We start from the raw sequence: 22,558 nt of genomic DNA on the forward strand, positions 1-22,558 counted from the left end.
TGGGATGACCAGAAACACTTTGGTTCTATGGAAATGGATAATCTAAACAATAAAATATAAGTAATGTTTGATTTGAGTGATCATAAACCGCTCTAATAGTAAAATATGCTGTAGTGTTTAAAAACTAGGGTCTGCCCCTTTAAGCCTAGAACGCCAATATATACAGTTGCTACATGCAAACATTAGACATCAAATATTAGTTATAGCTGCATTAAGATATATCGGTCATTATGGCGAAGCCATCCATATTATTTATTGATTAATAAATACTTTAATTTAAAATACATGTAGTTTGTCCCATTTCTGGGTTATAACTGATGACTCAAGCATATGAACCCACAAAAAATGAATATGTCATGTGTCACAAAAGTGTGGACGCGACAAGATAAGAAATGTTCTAAAAATAACCATTTTCATTATTATGTAAATGGAATACGTACATTATTAACTTTATTTTGTAAGTCGTTGTTTGCATCCTTCAGTGATACCATTTGTTTCATCAGGTCTTCAATCATGGACATCAGCTGTAATGAACAAAACACAATCCATGTCAGAATTGGACTTAATATTTTTTTTTACATTCACAGATAATTCATAGGTATATAGGACAGGGATATGAATTGTTTTAAAGGGCAGATTCTTCCCATACATCGTATTCTTTAGGGCAGATTTTCTTTTTTAACTTAAGTTATTTTTCTCAGAGTTGCCGGTGTGTTTTTGTTTTGCATGTACATGTGTATACATGCATGTCCATGAATGCATGTGTGTGTGTGTATGTCTGCACACGTGTGTGTGTGTGTGTGTGTTTGTGTGTGCGTGTAAATATGTAAATTTGTGAAAATACTTATAAAAATGCTATCTGACATGTGTGACAACTTTTATCTCAAATTAGTGTGGCAGGTAGGGAGCTATTTTGTATGCCTCTCATAAAATCTGTTCTTTATTCTGCAATTTATGACAGACCTGGGTAGCTGGTACACATATACATTTAGGTTTTACTGTATCAAGAGGGGGGAAAATCTGTTAGCAAGTTGACAAATTGTGTTTGAAATGTACATCCAAATTACAAGACAAGAATTCCACAGAATTTAATGTCTCACCTACCATAAACAATTGCATCCATAGACATTCATAATAATAATAATAATAATAATAATAAACATTTTAAAATTTAAATTAAAAACAAAAATGTATCAAAAACATTTCCCATGTATTGTGATGAACATCTATTGATGGAACTATAACCCATGTTGCACTGATAAAGGATTTATCGTTTGTGAGAGTTCAATGATCACGGTCCACTATAGTTCCTAATTGTGACATATGTTGTGGTTCACATATTCACTTCTAGGAATTGGGGAAGATTAAAACAATATATGTTTAATGGTAAGCCTTCTGGCTGTATTTTGCCCATGTTATTTTGTAATGTTGTGCAATGACCTTTTGGGACATAGGTGTATAGCGCAAGAGACAGCCGGTGTGAATCGGTTAATGAACCACCTGTTCTGACCAGTACTAGCCAGGTGTGGCAAAAAACTGAGACGGAAATGTTCTCAATTTTGGAGTGAAAATAAATGCTTACATAATGTATGTTCACAGTGGTGTATGTTGTTAGTGCCAACGAGAACCCATTCTATTGGCAATCTTCATTTAAGTTGGGCAATTTAACATGGGTTTCAATGGCAGATGACATCTGTGTAGTGAGACCTAAACATACACAAGGGAAATTTTATATGGTACTACAATTTAGGCAAGCGGTCCCTTTGTATGAATTAATGTCACTTTGTTACAAAATAAGGCTATATTTTATGTAATCGCCTAAATGTTTACTCTTATCATATATTTTTTTTATAAACTATCATTTATAATTTGGAAAATGTTTCCTATGTGTTGCAAGAAGTAGTTTTTCTATATATCAACCAGCACAGCATTTTACTGCCCTTGTAAATATATGCTAATATACATTAACAACATACATTTTCATTTTAAAAAATACATTTGTTCATGAAAGTAACCTAGTGGACACAGAACACAAGGTTTAACTTCCACTAAGTTACTTATAACCATCTAATGAAATAACTGACTTACAGTAAAAAGTCTGATTATCTATATTTAATGATCAGAACAGACTGATACAGCATAAGAATGAGTTAACAAGGTCACATGTCTAAATACAGACAAATAATTATTTTACTGATGTGAGGTCATCATCAGACATGATTCAATCGGAACTGACAATAAATAACATTTAAAATCTTAACTATTACACATTTAATTCAAGTGAGGAAATGAATGATTAAAGACACCTCAGCATGAATTGGCCATTTGGAATCAAATAAATATGTTCCATGGACAGTGTTTCTTCCAGAAAGAAATTTGTGGGTATATGGTGCTATGGAACTGAGTCCAGAAAGAAAATGGGTTAAGTTTAGAGTTAGGGTTAAGAAAATCATACAGTAATGATAAGAATAATTATTTTTGTCAAAAAGGTAACTTAAAAAAATAAAATCTATCCAAATATTTGGGTATGCATGGCACCATACCCATTTTACCCTCTGGCAGAAACCCTGATGGACCAATTTAATATAACAAATACAACATTGAACTACAAGGCAATACTCTTTTTTTTTTTTATTACTTTAACTGACAAAATCATATATTATTTCTGTTTTTATTTTTCAACACTTTTGAAAATTTATATGTTAAATGCATGCATGCGTATATGCTTATATCATTTATAAGACTTGGCCTCATAACTTGTGTCAGTTTGTTGATGCTAACTACCATTAGCGGTTGGTTTGGGAAGGAGACAAACAATCTTCATAAATATACCCATAAATGTCCTTATTGTTGAGGTAGAATACACTCCATGTGAATAGCTGTCTCATTGTACAACCTTATGATGCCTAGTTTAACACAGACTTGTCAAAACATACAGCCAGATACATTTAATACAAAGATGCACAAATATCCTTCAGATGTAGTAGTTTGAGGTACAAGAATGATCAAGAGTGGACAGCGACCCATGAGGTTATGCGCAAGAAGATACATCAACAGTCACTTAGTGTTGGTTGGGCTATTTATACTGTAGTTTTAGTAAGAGTAGAGTTAGCCAATATTTCATAATTAATGTAACTCTACAGAAGTCAGAATATAAGAACTCTGAAGAAAGGTTGAGAACACATTTATTATGATATATACCACCAAATAAATTGAAAAGATGACATAAGTAAATTATAAACATAATTGTGCATACAGCTGCTATATGTATAACCATTATTTTAATCAACATATTACCACAAAATTGAAATATTAATACAGTGCACACCATAACACCTGACCCTTAAAATGATTTATATATCAGGACACATCTCTGACTTCTGATTACCCTAGTTTCACATTTAAAAAAAGGTGAATCCTAATTTTAGTGGTACTCCGCAAATGTTAAAAAAACAGTTTTATAGTACATAATTAACTGATACACTGATAGTAGTCAAAATCAAATGTACCTGTGTTTATTAAAATAACTGAAAACAAGTATGTGCCCATCAGTAACTATTAGTAAAAATCAATGTGATGACAACTGTGATGTGTTTTATACTGGTAGCTGATATACTGACAGTGTGGCCACTAGGTTACTGTGTTGTCCGCTATGTTACTAAAGTGTCACAAATTTTCAGTATGGCCAATATTCTAGGACTACACTTTTATTATTCAGTGTATGCAGGTAGAAGATGCATTAATAGGAACATTTTAGCAATAACCCCATCTAGTGATGGCATTTCCACCTGTTTGTCTACTAGGTTACCAACACTGGTCTACTAAGTTACTTTGTTGAAGGTAACTTAGCAGACGGTAACATAGTGGACATTTTCTTAAATGTCTCATTCTATGAACTTGCTACTCTGACCTATTACCACTTAGGCTTTTGTTTTAGGTTTTGGTACACTTAACCTACTTTGTGGTATAATGGTCAGACTCATTCAGTATATTGGTGGATTACTACGTTGGTAACCTTGCAGACATATAATAAAGGTATGACCGACTCAAGTTTCCAAAATTGGAAATAAATTAGAAATATATTACATCTGATCAAAAACATGCTTCTCATTACTGTTAGGGATTGCAATGCCATCTGGTGAGTATTTAAAAACATTCCATGTGTATCTTTCAGTGAATGTACTGCTGTAAAATAAAATAATAACATAGTGGACATAATAAATAGGGACACAAAGTAAATCCTAAATAATTTCTATAGTTTCAACAACTGCATAACTTATCAAATTGATTTCAACACTTGACGCTATCCAAAATAAAATGGTTTTGAATGAAAAATAATACTACGTACTGTATATTTGGTTCACATAGCAGACTTACTGTTTGGGACAGTAACTTAGTGGACAAATTTGACAAAATTTGGTTTTTGACTATCAGTTTCGGCAAAATAATTATCACTGAAATAATGAATGTTTATGCTCTTGCATGATCCACAATATTTATTTTCATATAAAAGATAAAAGTGAAGTAATTTTTTACTGAATACATGGATGGGGACAAAATCATCCATGATTTTTTACCTTTTCTGTAGAATGACTCATTTACATCAAAAGAATAACCTGTTCAATAACATGTGTATACAAGTTTTAGTCTACATGTATATTGTCAAAGGACTTAATTAGCATGTTAACTATAGTTTACAAAATAAAGGGAATCATAATACAATGGAACATTTTGTTCAGTATCGCACCGTGATTCAATTGACTAGAAATACTGTTAATCAAAATATTGAAAACAAAATGGTCCCTGAATATATAAGTATAGACCATATGATGATAATGAATAATGAAAGAACTCATGGTGTAAATGGATTAATAATTATTTTACTATACACATGGTTTTCTTTTTTTTCTTATATGTTCCAGTATGTTTTGCTTACTCATTTAATATATATATTAGTACGGTGAAGGATCCTTGGACACTTAAGACATGACAGTGGTGGAATCTTTTCAATTCAACCTTGAACTAATTCTGTTGAAGTTTTTTAATGATACAAAGTTTATCCCAAATTTTAATATACAGTAGAATCTCATTGGCTCGAACACTGTCGGTGCATCAAAGTCTGTTCAACCCATCGGGTAGTTCGAACCATGCATTCGGCTGTTGTCGGGTGCTTCTGTAACACAAAAACAAATCGGAACACCATGTGTATTTCCGTAAAACTGGCTTGGGCGAGATGGTCTGATTAACTCATGAGTAACGAAGTCGCCGTCAAATGTCGGATGAGATACATATTTGTAACTATTATTTATCACCGTTAATTGAACAAATAACAAACACACTGGTAGTTTGTATTTATAAATATTTATTAATTTAAAAATTAATTTGTTTTAAATTTATTATGCTGTTGTAGAATCTTTTGTGAAATATTGACAACGTTGAGAAAAAATGAAAGTGCATGAAGCACAGGCCAAGGCCCTTTACCTTTTATTATTGCAATCACTACATTACATTGATCTCTCCTGTATTTCAAGTTAAAAACAAAATATGCTGATGCTCATGCGTGGAGTAGCGATTAAAATTATTAAAGTAAACCGGTGAGGTCTGCCTTGGCTCACCAACTGATTGGTGTTACATGCAAGGTTCATTCAGCTAACGATTATCGTAGTACAATTGTCTGTACTAGAAAGATAATTACCGATAGGTGCTAAATAAATAACATGATAATCCGGCATATGATCTAGGATTAATTAATAATAACTTACTTTGTGACCGACGTGAAAGGGTCGATGAAAAATTCGTACATAAATAATTTTTTGTATTTCTTCGGATAGACTTAGTCTTTCGAGCTAAATATGTTTAATTTTACAGTTCGGACCAATAAACTGGTTCGAGAGAAAGCTTCTGTTCGACCCCAGGGGTATTTGACCGATCAGCACCAAAATAAAAGGGCTTAATAGAGAGAAAAATCGGGACTTTGTTCTTGGTTCAAGAATACCGGTAGGTTCGACCGTTGGGCGTTCGAGCCAATGAGATTCTACTGTACCTGTTATAAATTTTTGCACACCTCTTTATACTGTGTCTTAATTTAATATATATAGTTTTTTATATTGATGCAACTTGTTTCTGATTCTTTTTATATACTAATACCTATCTTTGTTTGACACACAATAGTCAATGTGTTTTTTTGTTTATTCAGGGGCAGGATGTAACTCAGTGGTAAAGAGCTTGCCTGATGCGCGATCCCTGTTGGTGGGCCCAGCCAGTGCACCACGACTGGTATAAAAAAGGCTGTACTATGGTATGTGCTATCCTGTTTGTGGCATGGAGCATATAAAAGATATTTTACTACTAATGGAGAAATGTGGCGGGTTTCCTCTCTATATGTCAGAATTACCAAATGTTTGACATCCCAATAGCCGATTATTAATAACTCAATGTGCTTTATAGTGGTGTTGTTAAACAAAACAAACTTTTTCATTTATTAATTTCATTGTAACACATTAATGTTGTGTATATGTGTTTGTTTGTAACATGGTAAAAAATACTTGCCGATATATATATTAGGTAATTAAAAAAAAAAAAAAAAAAATTAAAGTTCTTCCCAACTTTTAAAGTCGAACAGCAGAAATAGTGTGCATTATAATTATATATACATAATACATAATGTATAATACATTACTTTTATTCCTAATATATGATACTGACAATACCGAAACACACAAGGGTAATAATCTCTTTATCATATAATATCCCAAGCTTAATACATGTTTTTGTAAACTGTACATGCAACTTTAATCCCAGTCCGCCATTACTAGATATTCAAATGACTTAAGAATATGTGGTGTGGTGTCTTTTTGAATGGAAATGATGTCAAACTCAAATGACATCATTCTGGATGTCCTTACATCAAAATAAACTAGTGTATAACGTTTTTTTGTTTTCTGAATGCTGGATATCTTTCAGGGTGAAAATTACTATTGAAATGTTTTTATTTGATGACTATGAATGCATACATCAATTATGGAGTGTCACCCTAGTACGTTTGCTTAAATGTCAATAAACTTAGTGTCGTGACCTCAATTAATTTACATCTAATTTGCAAAGTTATCAAGTATGTGATCTGAAAAATATTACATACTTTTGATTGCAATGAAAATGTAAGATATTATATGATACATTATATATATATTCAGGTCTAATTGATTACATGAATACTATTATTTTTCTGTTCACAAAAGTGGTTAACTGTTTAATAGCAACAGTGAAAATATTACTTTCTTTCCATTTCTCAATAAATTATCAATCCCACGCAACACTGAACAGCTAGGGCAACAAAATAAATAGATTTGTCTACGTGACTGGTAATCTCTTTTATCATGTTGACACATTGAAAGCCTCCTTGGGAGTATACTGAAAGCCTATCAACAAGAATGGAGTTGCTAACACACCATTTGTCCAACTTTATTGTCCCCTCAACCGGGACCATGTACGAGTCAGTGGATTCTTTGTCACACTCATACATGGCTTGTGTTAAAGCAAGTTACTTAACACCAGACTACAGTCAACAAGTGTAACACATGGAAAGAAATGGAATGTTTGTTTAACAATATACCTCACCAGTTTCTGTGCTGCTGTTAGGTCGATACTTGACTATTGTTACATGTGGTTTAAACACTGAGAAAAGACGCCCATTGTTGCCACAGCAGCAAGGAATCTTTAAAATGCATTTTCCCATGGACAGGACAGCATGTCATAGTGTTTAATACACCAGACATGGGTTACTAGTTGGGAAAAACAGGATGACCACTGGCAATCAACCCTACAACCTATTACACTTCAGCTATGCACTCAAACACTGAACTATACTGAACCAAAAAAGAAACTTCCCATTTTCAGACATAATATGTTGGGGGTTTTTTTAACAATCAGTTAACATTGAAAATGCATTACAAATGTTCTCCTGTCATCTTAAGTGTCAGAATTATAATTTATCGATTTTACTCATGAAGCATGTAGGGAAACAAAGCCAGACCTTGCTTTTTAATGTGCGCGGGTGCTATCGCGCTCGTATAGCACACGTAATTTCAATTTGGTGAGTGTGAAAAATAACGCACATTACACTTAACAAACAGCGCACGTAAAATAATTTTGTATATTGATTGCCACTATTTACCGTATGTAGCTGATAGAAAGATCTGTTTAATAATACCAGAAAAACATGTTACGAGAACGGTAGCGTCCATGCCAGATTTTAATATATGACTGGTACTCATCTTTGCTATATAAATTGGAAAAGACAAGTTTAATAGACATCTTCGAAGACGTACCAATCCGAGCAAAATTCTTTGCCTATTTAATTTATTATTAATTAGAAACAGCCCACTTTTGCAGTGTTTCTACCAGAAAGAAATGTTTGGGTATGGCGCTATGGAACTGAATGCAACCACAGTCAACAGGAGGTATGGGGAACCTGCCCCAGAAAGAAAATGGGTTACGTTTAGACTTAAGGTAAAGAAAATCATACAGTAATGATAAAGAGTAATTGATTTTGTCAAAATAAAATAAAATCTGCCAAAATATTTGGGTATGGTGCCATACCCGTTTTACCCTCTGCCAGAAACCCTGGCACAATGTCTGATAAGGATAACTCATTTATACTGTTCATATAGTTATGACAAAAAGAGAAAAGGGATTAAATTAAATAGTGGCTTCTGTAGCCTACACAAATGAACTCGTTATGGAAATCGGCGAAGTCGGTAAAATTGTCTCGATTAGTTCATAACTCTTAGCCTACAAAGCTTATGTAAGTAAGGTCCCGAAAATGGCAATCATGTAATTTTATACTTTCTTTAAAAAAAAGAAAAAGAATTTAGACGGAATAATAAAAAGGAAAAGAAATGATAATAGGTATGTAGGAATAAGCCTAGGTATTTTTTTTTACGTCTATTATTTTTCTTTTTTATCTTTAAAAAAAATCAAATAAAACTTCATTTAAATATTTGTATTTCAGCCAGAGGTTAATGAATGTGCATATGTTATTTAGATATGTATATATGTACACATTATAGTAACAGTAATCAATGATCATTTCTGACTATTTAATTTTTCTTTCGTTTGTTAGAAAGTCACAGACCATGTGACCGGAACATGATTTGATGTGCAGTAGTCTGTGGCATATTGACCAATCAGAGCTATCGGGGTCAGATTATTTTTACTCTTGGAATTCTGCACGCACATGCTGGTCTACTTGACAACTTATTACGTATTGATGATGGTGTCTAAAATTATAGGGCTTTTTTTAAGTATCTTTATTATGCCATCCAACGTTTGGAATAAAATCCTTTGCAATGACAGTTTTTTTCAGTTTGTGTATTTTGTTATTAACAACATTGGAGCAATTCTAGATAAATGACGTAACGCCGTCAGAGCTGTTTGTAACTTGTAGCGGTAGGTTAAATGACGTGTTACAAAATGTTGAGGGAGGGAGATTGGTTGCGTAATTGTTGAATTAAAAATGCATGTCAATGTCAATGTACCAACTAACACTATCAATTGAAGTAATTGTAGGCCCACGTTTTACGAGTTATTTTAAAAAAATGTTTTAATAATATGAGTGAGTAGTGCACACCTGATATGCTTGGGTCGTAGTTCATGAACCACCTCCTCGGAACCAGTGTTTTTTTCCTATCCCAATTATCCTAATCATGTTCATTGTACATAATAATCAAACTCAAGACAAGATGATTCCTATATATGTTTAGTACTACTCCTGAAACTTTTTAATAAACTACAACTCCATTCCTGAAAGGGAAAAGAAGTCAGACTACACTAATTAACCAAACAATATAAAATTAGAAGAAAACATTGGTTTATTGGTTCATTTTTGCAACATATGTCTCTACATTTACATGTACTAATTACTAAATTAATAAATGCTTGATTTTCACTCGCCTTAGCATTTTGACGAGTGCGATTTTTCACTCGCCTAAGCATTTTGAGGTGTGCGATTTTTCACTCGCCTTTGTTTTTCAAAAGGCAAGGACTGCAAAGCAACAACATGAAAGTTGATTTGCATGTGCAAGCATGGCTCGATATATTCTGCATGTTTTGAAACAAAGTTTTTTTTATTAGTTTATCAACTTTGTAGTCAATGAGAATAAAACGTAAAATTTTGTAATTTATTGAAATTTATAACAAATTTGATATGCTTAGAATACCAATAAATTTATGTGAACATGCTATTCGCATGCTTGATGTTGGTATGTCGACAGAAGAGGTTGGCAGAGTTGTTGGGAGCTCCAGCCATGCTATTTGGAATCTTCAAACATGATTTCATTAGATACAACGTACCAATGACTTACAACATCTGGAATAGTTTAAACAAATGTGTAAGGCATTGACCCAACCTGAATTAATCAAGGAATGGAACAATATTCCACTGGCAGAAATCAACACACTTGTCAGTTCCATGATGTGGCGATGCAATGCAGTTATGTCAATTCGTGAGGTGGCCATATCTGATATTAATATGTGATTTTTGTTTATGATCCCTACTACATTTTATCAAAATATTCTTCCTTCTATATTGTAAAATTTGGGTCATATTTCTTTTCCAAACAAATGTACCACAGAACAATCTTTCAAAATAAATATAAACATATTTTGGTTTGTTTTTAACCTTTCCAAATATTTGCTGTCAAACTTAAAATTTAAAATTTAAAAATACAATTGCTTTTAGATGCATTCTGTAGTACATATGGGTGTCATATACACTCACAGAAAGATATATTTTAAGATATATTTCAATAACAATGTTTATTAATATTTGCATAATGTCAAGACTTTGATGAACAATAATTTGAAAGGCAAGTATAGAATTATTTGACTAAGCACAAGCACATAATACATGCTGCATTTATTTGCATGCTTCGTTAAGCACTTATAAATTGGTATTTAATATTTATTTTCATGTGTAATGAGAAATCACGTCTTCTACCCTTCACCCCCCCCCCCCCCCTCCTCCCGCATGTTTGTTAGCAAAAATTGTATCAAGAGTTTAAAAGGCTTATAGTGTAATACTCTCTGCCACAAATTAGTAATAAAGTAACAAATTAAATGGGGATCAATTTTTATTTTTATTTTATGTAAGTGCACTGTTGTTAAATTTGTGTTATTTCATCATATAATGCACTTGAGAATAATTTCTACCAAGTCTTGCAAATTTAATTATGTAATGTTTAAATAAACATTTATAAAAAAAACCTTCCTTTTTAAAAATTATGTTTTGTAGTTCACAAAAATATATGATTATGATCACCGTTTGCACAATTACGCCTGCACTGTGTTAAAGTAACAACTTTGGGTGCCAGTGGTTAAAGGAAAATGGTGTCAAATTCACATGGGATCGATTTATTTAACTTGGGACTTGAATAAAATGACATCAGAAAGTATATTTATTTCAGGGATGGGCATAGATTACTGGTGACCATATATTCATTAGTGAACTGTTGCATGTGAAAGGAAATCGAAAGAATTGACTTGTAGATCCTTTTTTTCTCTCTTTCTTTCATACGTTAGTGGTGGTTGATTTTTTTCTTTTACATGATGGTTATGGTGGTTTTCCCACCACTGGCCATCGGGCTGGAACAATGAACTTATTTGGTGAATATACTGATGACAAATAGCTTTTGCATTAAAAATAAATAAATTAGATCAGCGAATTGATCAGAGGTGAGTCCCCTTTACTTTAATGGTTACAATTTTGGTCCCAGTCAAGAAATTCACAGGGTTGGTGTGGAGTTGGAAAAACACACACACACACACACACACACACACACACACACACACACACACACAAACACACAAAGATATATATATATATAAATAAATCAAAATGATAAAAGAAAACAAGTGTACAGTGTATATCTGTTTAAAAATAATTTTAAGAAATAATCTCCTTTTACATGTTTCATCTTATCTTCAGAAAGGAACTGCTAAATAACTGCTAAATATGACGTCATACATATTACGACGTTACTGCAGTAGAAGGGGATTGATAATTACTTAATTACGTAATGGTTGCTTTTATCTAACGAAGAGCATTAAAAAGTGGACAAAACTTTCTTATAAAATACATTTCTTTTGTCTTTCTTTTCATTTCATCATTGGTATCTACATGTATGTGATAAAATGGGGAAATGGTAAATTTAGGTTATATGGTATACATTTGATTGCATGTGACAAGTTGGTGTGACTAATCACATAATGAGAATGCCCCTTTGCAATGACTGCAAACTCAGTTCATTAACACTTGATCCAAAATCATGTAAAACAGGATACAAGAATACCAGTGTGTACCTGGTTTTAACTTCAACAGGCATATCAACTTACACATCTAATTACAAACTACAGAAAAGAATGGAAGGACACATGAAACCCGATACAAAGCCAATTAATTACACCTTAATGTGTTAAAGACCATTAAGCACAAAGTGCAAGTATTTATAAACATATTAAATACTCTCATAGAGAGTAGCAAAGATTCCAATTTCATTTGTTGATTTGACTTGATTTTCATTTTTAGTAAAAACATAAACTTTATATATTATTTTAGTCTTTATTTCAAGCTGAAGTTACACATATAACTAAACCGTTGCCAGTGGCTACATATGCATGGCCACACATACATGTACAACCAGTTAGTCGCAGACTCGTAAATGAGACTTTTGATTCCATATAATGGATCAGCTACACATACAACTCAGTCACCAGTTGGCAAATCTGATATAGTCACACACAAATGACCAGTCTGCAACTAGATAATTAAATAATTAATAATTTTGCAATCACAATTTCTACAATTCCAACCAGCCAAGTAATTATTATGCCATATATATATATATATATAAATAAGTTAACTTTATCTGTACTAGGGTATATCTAGCTCAGTCGATTGAGCACTTGGCTGGTGTGCTTGTCATAGGATCGAACCTCCATGGTAGACCCACTGGGTTTTTTCCTATCCCAACCAGGGCCCCATGACAGGTATATCAAATGTTGTGGTATGTGCTATCTTGTCTGTGGTAAAGCACATATAAACGATACCTTGCTACTAATGCAAACATCATTAACATGTACATGTAGCAGCTAGGTTTCCTTTGAACACCATTTGTGTCAGATTACCAAATGTTTTACATCCAATAGCCAATCATTAATTAATCAATGTGCTTTAGTGGTGCCAAACAAACTTTAACTTGATTATAGCCAATGCCACAATTTTATTTATATCTTGACAATTTTTTCTCAATTTGCACATAAAAACAGAACATTTCTGTTACTTTACTTCCCAAACAGTTTTCCATTTCTTTTTACATCAAGAATATAACTGGAATTATACATTTAGAAACTCTTAAAATGGTGAATGGAATATAGGATTTTGTTTCCTATAAATAGGTGGTGGTGGGATTAGATATAATCCTAGTAAAATAATATTAAGTTGCTCACATGGGAGGGGGTCTGAGTTAAAACGTACCTACTCATTTAGGCCTATAATTAAACAAGAGGCCTTACAGAGCTCCACTAATTAATTTTTAATTTTGTCAGTAGTACATAATTCTTTAATTTCTAGAGAGCAGCTAATGTTCAATTTATTTTTTTAATTTAATAAAAAAATTCAAAAATATCTCTCTATTAGTTTGTGAAGACTGACCTTAAGAATACGTAAAGTAAAGTTTGTTTTATTTAACGACGCCGCTAGAGCACATTGATTTTTTTATCTTATCATCGGCTATTGGACGTCAAACATATGGTCATTCTGACACTTTTTTTTAGAGGAAACCCGCTGTCGCCACATAGGCTACTCTTTTTACGACAGGCAGCAAGGGATCTTTTATTTGTGCTTCCCACAGGCAGGATAGCACAAACCATGGCCTTTGTGGAACCAGTTATGGATCACTGGTCGGTGCAAGTGGTTTACACCTACCCATTGAGCCTTGCGGAGCACTCACTCAGGGTTTGGAGTCGGTATCTGGATTAAAAATCCCATGCCTCGACTGGGATCCGAACCCAGTACCTACCAGCCTGTAGACCGATGGCCTGCCACCACGCCACCGAGGCCGGTCTTAAGAATACGTATACTAAGTTTCTGAACTATCCCATTAAAACTGTAGGAGAAGACACTTTTAAATTTCAATGAATATTAGATGGTGTAAAATATGTTTGTGTTTTATTTTTACACTTACCAAACCCCCCTACACCCTTCCCCAGGCTCCTACTCGCCCATACTGTTAATATATCAAGGATGTGATTAAAAGAGTAGAACTGCCAACAGTGTGATGTAACAGTGTAAATAAATGGCATCTTCTGATGCTCATTCTTAAAATTCACATAATGTTCATATAGACGGGTTTTTCCGACTGTCGCCCAGCAGTTTATGATGTTGTCGATAGATGGCGTAACCGTGTGGCCGCCATTAAGGGAGTGAAATTCACGCAACAATAACATGTGACGGCATTACATCTGGGCGCAATTTCAGTATTTATGACTTTCTTAGAAAGTTTTGTAAAAGCAAAACCAATCTCTCGAATAATTCAACCTCATTTAAAGATTGTATATTCATATCGATGTCAGTGGAAATCTGTGAATGATTAAAAACATAAATAATAAAGCACCTATACATGCCAATACAAAAGCATAGCGAATAAATTAAACACACACAAATAAATAAGTTTGATGGTTATTAAGTGAAACTTTACTGAATACATCCTAAAACATAGAAAAAATATTTCAATTATGTACATTTGTAGAAAACGTGGTTTACCATTTTAAAAAAGAAAGACTGACTGTAGATCTAGACATCAACATTTAGCTGTTACTATTATTAGCTCTGGGATTCCAGATGTGATCACATGAGGTTGAAGTGGGACGCAGTTCACACTTCCAAATATTGCTCTCTTATTTTTAATTTATTATTATTATTTCTTTAAATATGAGTTATTATGGTGTTAAATGTGTGCAAATAAAATGATAATTAAATAATTTACTGACATAATATACATGCAGGCCACACCAAAAATCGCACCCCCACCCACTTTGTCAAATTTTATTTTTTAATCATTATTATTATTTATAGGAAAACAAATTAAATTAAATTAATCATCCACAATATTACCCTGAAAAGGCACCTCTGATTAGTCATTAAATGGATAATTCAGCCTCATTTAAAGATTCTAGATTCATATCAAAGTTGGTGGAAGTGTGTTAATAATTAAAAACGTAAATAATAAAGCATGTATCTACACGTGAATACAAAAGCATAACGAATAATTTAAACTTATGCAAGCAAATATAATTTCCCTGGACACCTGTATAGCCTAATACATTGAACTTTAAAACAGTATTTTAGCCTCTGCGGACTGGGCTACCTGATGACCCCCCCCCCCCCCCCCAGCCTATATGCTCCTGTTTTGTTTGTACTTGTCTTGGGCATCACCAGTAAGTATCAAAGGGGTTTGTTTTGTAATTAACTAGAATATAGAACCTTAGGGCTGATTTTACTCTCAGTAATATGAAGTCATTTTAAAACCGCTGTCAAATTATACTTGTGAAATCAAAATCTGGGTCATTAACCTCGATTGTGGACTGACACTCCAACACCAGCAACTTAATATATATATATACTGGTTTTGCTTTCAGAAAATGTACTAAGAAGGTAATAAATACTAAAAATGCAACCATGCAGATGTAATGCCTTCACGTTATTATTGTGTAAGTTTCACTCCCTTAATGGCGGACCGATCACGTGATTCTAAACATGGCCGCGCACAGTACTTTGACGTCTCTGGCCAATAAACCTCTTCCCTTCCATGCCAATGCTCAAAATTTGATGAGCCAGGAAGCAAATACCATTCAAAATGCAAAATGCTTTCTGATAAATAGTTTCACAAGCAGCTTTTGCTTTCCATCCTATTTTTCACAATACTGGTACTTCAGACATAACCAGAATTCCTCATTTCCAGGTTTTTGTCTCAAATTGCTGTTGAAAAAAAAAAAAATAATAAAAAAAAAAAAAAAAAAAAAAAAAAAATATATATAGTATATATATATATAGTTATATATATAGTTATATATATATATATATATTAGTTAAGTTGTCTATTTTCCATACTACATTTTGGCACTGCTTCTCAATTTCTAATATTTGCTTTAAATGATAACTTCCCACTCCATAAAATGAATCCTGAGCCTTGCATGTGAAACAACATTTTATTTGAACTGTTAATTTTGAAATTACAGACAAGTAGAAATACAAATACTGTGTCTAGTTTAGTATATTTTGGTAAAGTATATCAATATTTTATAGAAACTAAACTTTGAAGCACCACACACTTTATAAAATATTCAACTATAAAACATATAAACAGGGTCAGATGTAGTTGAATTGTGTTTGTTTAGAATTCATCAAAAAGTAACAAAAGTAAACATTCAGTGCAGCTGGTGTTGGAGTGTCAGTCCACAATCGAGGTTAATGACCCAGATTTGGATTTCACAAGTTATAATTTGACAGCGGTTTTAAAATGACTTCATATTACTGAGAGTAAAATCAACCCTAAGGTCAGCCAGCCATTTCTCGCTAACGTTTGCAAACTATTTTGACTGGTTTCTGAAGAGGTCATTTTTTTTTAACATGAAGCACATAAACCAGTCAGGCAGACATCTGGCTTAACTTGGTACTGCTTTCAATAAGAAATGTACAAAACTGTATATCACATTGTCTTGACCCCATTCTCCCTTAAAGAGCCAGGCTTATCAATAAAATTTTAAAAAAGTTTGTTTTATTTAACGACGCCACTAGAGCACATTGATTTTTTATCTTATCATCGGCTATTGGACGTCAAACATATGGTCATTCTGACACTGTTTTTTTTTAGAGGAAACCCGCTGCCACCACATAGGCTACTCTTTTACGACAGGCAGCAAGGAATCTTTTATTTGCACTTCCCATAGGCAGGATAGGACAAACCATGGCCTTTGTTGAACCAGTTATGGATTACTGGTCGGTGCAAGTGGTTTACACCTACCCATTGAGCCTCAGGGTTTGGAGTCGGTATCTGAATTAAAAATCCCATGTATCAACTGGGATCCGAACCCAGTACCTACCAGCCTGTAGACCAATGACCTAACCATAACACCACCGAGACCGGTACACTGTGTATTAATAATGTGCCATAACCCTGGATCTTTAATGTGCTATGGGCCAATCACATTAGCGTTTATATCCCAGCTTTGTTAATGAAAACAATATCCCACAATGTGATGTTACGATTATGTTATTAAACTGTTACCTCTCACAGGTATGTAATAAATAGAGGATAATAAACGAGTTACCAATTATTATCAAATTTATATCTCGAGTGAAATAATTTTCAATTGTCAAATGAAAATTATTTCACGAGGGACATAAATTTGAAAATAACTGGTACCGAGTCTGTTATTCTATTTATTACCTTTATTACTTTTTTTTCTTTAAAAGCCTTTATTTTTGACGCACATGCACGAAGGCCAACCTGTATAGAAACAATGAAAAGCACTTTACGCACTGTTCTGAGAATTGCTATAACTTTCTAATTTAATCACGTTCATAGATAATTTTAAAAAACAAAAGTTCTCTTTATTCTGCTACAAGATAGATAAAGAACTGCATTAAAATTACATTTTGTTATGAATTTAACACCAAAAACAGAGCCGTAAATGCAAACTCTTTAAACTACATGACATCATTTTGTGTGTTTGCCAAATCGTGATGATGTCATATTTAGTACCGACAAGGTCATTGGTTTGTAAGCGTCAAATTGTCCAATAGTATTGTTCATTAGACCAATGCAGAATATTTCTCACTGAGAAAATATGGAAAATATTTTCCCAGTTATGAGTGACCGCTGGGATAATAAATATATTTATTACATGCAGGACTCAATGTTCTCGACTAATTAGTCATATATGAGATTGGATTTTTTATGACAGACTATAAATTATAATCAAATTGCATGTATGTGTTTATTAGCCTGATAGATGGTCTCTGTCTTGTCGTGCACTTAATTGAGCTTCAAAGTCAATCGTACAGTCAAGTTTTATCATGTCTTTTCAAATGGGACATGCCATATTAGGCAGGGCTCACCCTGTCCATTGTCAAATTAGCCAACTTCTGCTAATTTTATAAATTTAGTCTTTTGGCTAATAAAATTTTCTTGAAATGAACTACTTCTGAATAATTTTCAAGAAAGTATTGTACATATCTGGAAACTGGCTAAAACAAAGTTTGCTGGAGTGTGAGCCCTCCTAGTCAGCATGACTACGTGCTTGCTTGGTGATGTCAACCATTGCCAAAAGCAAAAACACATGCATGATCGATGGCTGAGAAACAAATTAACTCAGCACATTTTTCAACCGCCATGTTTAAATTTTAAAAGATACAAAAGACCCATAGGCCTAAATGGACACATAAGTAAATTTTTGACCCCACCTACCAGACTTCAGGCCTGGAAATAATGTTTTTAATGGTGCCTGTCAAAATGACCTACATCAATCAATTTGAGCCAGTCAAAAATGAAACTGCCTTGTCAACCAAATCTGGAAATAATGTTACCATTGTCCTTTATTAATCATTTACTATTACATACACTCATAGAATTACTTTTTATTATGTAGTGAAACCCATATATACATTACACCTTAGTATAGTCCAAAATGAGCCCACTGTACAAAGTATAGTTTCTATGGGTTTGTATTGAGGCAAAAGTCTGTGTTGTATTCTGTTCACTATTAAGTACAGAAAAAGTTATAAAACAAGCAAATAACAACTATAATCAACTGTAGATAAAAATATATAAGCACTTGGAAGTTGGGGGCCATCCATAATTTTCAACATTCTCACAAGTATACAAAGAGTAAGATTGTGTAAATTTCTAATGTACTTATATTGAATTTATATTGACCAAATATGCTGGTCATAATTAATAATTTATGCTGCAATTCAAAATAATCATTAACTTGCAGTTTTTAATTAAAAGTTTGTTTAAGGGTAAATGAAATTAACACATATCGATCAAAATGTGTTATAGTCTGTTCCAATAAATTTCACAAATCTCCTGTTTACCTACATTTTTATTTTAATTTCAAGAGTAAACACCATCTTGTACATCAACGAGAGCCCAAACAAGTAAATGCTAAATTAGGTAGACTGTCATTAAATAGGTATTTACAAAATATTTACATGTCAGTTTAATATGAAAGAAATAATTGACGAAAATCATTTTAATTCTATTTCCAACACTACTAGTTTCCATGGATTGTACCTAGAGCACACAATGGTTTAAGAATAAAGATAAATTTCAAATAAAAAATTGTTTATATTGTTCTTTCACTGTTCACAGTACAAAACAGGTCTGGTGAGATATTAACACAGTTGTAATTATAAAAATACAATTGATTTCAGTCGAAACAATGACATCACTACGTTGTTTTGTGACGTAGATTGGCCACACTGTTACTGTGAAGTGAGGAGTGCAGAGCTAGCCGCGTGCTCGAAATTTGAATGTGTCCGCCGATTCGCGCATCAATGGATTGACATTTTTCTTTTTTTTTAAAGTGTACACTGGCCCCTTTTAACCCCCTCCCCCCGCGTAGGGTTTGTACGCTCGTGAAAATGTTGAAAATTATGGACAGCCCCTTAGATTGGGGTTGAAACATTTTATTCATAATCAAACAAGCTAGTTGACTTTTCGTCAGACTTTCTGACATGCTGCAATTTTATTTGGCAATGAAATTCAGTTGATATCTTTCTACAAAGTCAATTAGTTACTGCAATGAGGCTTGAAAGATGTCAACGAATTCCAATCATATTCAAAACTGAAACAACTTTATAATAACAAAACACCTAATAAATGTATTAAATAATGTGTGCTTTAATCATTTTAAAACATAGACAGAAACATAGACAGAAATATTTGGGTTTGAGTAAAACTTGCCTTTCCAACTCCATCTTCATTTGCATCTATCCTTTTCTTTAGCTGCATGTACTGCCACATGTCAGCCATATATCGGGTTCGTTCCAACTTGGCCTTCTCAAACAGTTCGTCATTACTTGGTAATGCATTTAATTCATCCAGTTGCTGAGCAAGCTTTTCAACTTTCATCTCAAGGCAATGGTAAGGAGCTCTCCCCTTTTTTGGCTGGCTGGATACAGAATCGCTTTCATCAATTTTAGAATCAATCTTTGAATCTGTTTTAGAATCAGGTTCACCAAGTGTGGTTAAATATTTATCTTGTGAACTCGTTGCAAGAAAATCACGATCGACACTGGCTATATCCGTGTTTACATCCTGAATGTTTAACTGTTTCAGCATAGCATGCAACAGTGAATGCAAAACATTAAAATTGACAGCGCCTATTTCAGGCGTCCCTAATGCCAAATCTACCAATTTACTTAAAGACACCGGCGTTGACATGTTAAATATGATGAGTTCGTCTGTTCAAATTAAGAAATTAAGAAATGTTAGTTCTACCACAGACACGATGATACACCCCAATTTATAACAAAAACAGCATGCTTCCTCAACACCAGCAGACCGTTCGTGGCAGATATCCATGCGCTAAATGTCATTATTGTTGCGTTTGTACATGACAGTTATGTGATTCTTGAAATAAAACCAACATATAATCAAATAAAAAAATTACCGACAGTCCTATAATATATTTACGTTAAGTGATTATGTCGAAAACTGAGAAAAAACAGTTCTACTTGTTTGTGTTTATATGTCTCGGTAAGGCGTAAGGTGGTTGTCGCTCTTGGCAACACCACGCTTCCTACAACCCACGTGATCGGAGTCTAAAAATGGCCTTAAAGGTCCATAATCCGTTTTCAACAGATAAATGTCGCCGATTTCACATTCGTTTATTTCAACAAGTTCGTAGAACGATATGGGTTGGAGGAGAGACAGTTGTTAGTAGGGGCACAGGCCTGGGGTCTATTTAACAAAACATCGTAAGTTTACGTCTGCAACTAAGCTTAGCAGTTACGCCTATAGCAGTATAGGGCCTATCGGTCATTCATTTACATGTCATGTGTTTTGACATCTATTTCACCCAGAAAATTACATCATAACGGAAAATGGAGTATTTTAAGAACAACAGTAAATGAAATATGTATACTTTCAAACTATATTTGTTGTAGTAGGCCTAATAAGAATTGTGGTTGAGTCGTAGATTTACGTTTACCTGCAAAACTAGGCCGCTTACTATGTCTTTGAACAATATTCATACAGACTGAAAATACACCTTACATTTTTGTCCTCCCCACTTAATTTTTGCGGGCCTGTACAAAACACCTAGACCAAATACACAGATTAAATTTAATTCTGGAATGTGCTGTTTTAGTCAGATGAGTATTGGACCATAGTTAAAATAAAATAAATAAATAAAATAAATCCTTTCAATGAGCCTATTACTAGTATGAAATAGAATATATGGTCCAAGGTCTCGTATTCGTGAGTTACCTATTTTTTTTGGTGCCCTAGAAATAAAGGTTTGTTTTGTTTAACGATACACTAGAGCATATTGATTTATTAATCATCGAATATTGGATGTCAAACATTTGGTAATTCTGACACGTAGTCAACAGAAAACTCGCTACATTTTTCCTAATGCAGAAAGGGATCTTTTATATGCACTTTCCCACAGACAGGAAAGCACATACCATGGCCTTTGACTAATTGTGGTGCACTTGTTGGAATGAGAAGAAAAAAACCAATCAGCTGAATGGATCCCTAGAAATAACGATTTCATCTATTGCAAAGTCATTGACTTTTGCATCATTTGTAGTTGCTAATTTAAAGCTGAAAGGCATTTCATTTTTGTTGGGTTTTCAAAAAAATTAAATGCTGGTAAATTAAAAAAAATTCTCTTCAAAAAATTAAAATAATATTAATTAATAAATTTGCTGCTTTGTGGATTTTACTAATGTATTTGATACAATTTCAAAAAAGCAATCCATATTAACGCAGAGATTACCCCCCAGCCCTATTAGTGCAGCGGATTGGTGAAAATTATAGAAGAATTGTGCCTTTGATGATAAAAGCATGAAACTTGGCATAAAGTAAGAACATACCAAAATAGTTATTTCCAGATATAGGGACATGGTCACAACAGAACTTAATGCAAGGGGTTTGAATTTAGCTTACTTTTTGTTCTTTACACAATTAATAGACCTCTTTCACATTCTACTGCGCATGTCCGTATCGCGGAGCACCTTGTGGACGCTAACCATGAACTCGTGCGAGATCTCGCAAAAATAGCCCTGTGTACAATTTGGGGGGCATAGACAATGGGAGGTCACGCAATAGGAATGTGAATATCTCCATGATTAATTATTTTATCAGTAGGGAGCCAAAGATTCTGTCGACATCCAACAAAGACTTATTGGAGACGTTTGTGAATTAAAAATTTTTTTTGCTGTTAATGCCCGAGAAACAATTGGTTCGGATCCGTACACAATAAATATCGG

At 33.4% G+C, this 22,558-nt stretch overlaps 1 protein-coding gene across 1 annotated transcript in view; it reads right to left on the minus strand.

Moving 5' to 3' along the window:
* LOC121378708 (glutamine-rich protein 2-like) overlaps positions 1–20,933 on the minus strand; it is a 101,460-nt gene extending 80,527 nt beyond the window's left edge. The window contains exons 1-2 of the mRNA XM_041506992.1: positions 20,025–20,933; positions 441–524 (exon numbers count right to left, since the gene is read on the minus strand). Coding sequence (XP_041362926.1) covers positions 441–524; positions 20,025–20,504 — 564 coding nt within the window. The 5' untranslated portion in view covers positions 20,505–20,933. The remainder of the gene's footprint in view (positions 1–440; positions 525–20,024) is intronic.
* Between the last annotated feature and the right edge of the window lie 1,625 nt (positions 20,934–22,558).

Source organism: Gigantopelta aegis, chromosome 8, assembly GCF_016097555.1.
Source record: "Gigantopelta aegis isolate Gae_Host chromosome 8, Gae_host_genome, whole genome shotgun sequence".
Classification (NCBI taxonomy): domain Eukaryota; kingdom Metazoa; phylum Mollusca; class Gastropoda; order Neomphalida; family Peltospiridae; genus Gigantopelta; species Gigantopelta aegis.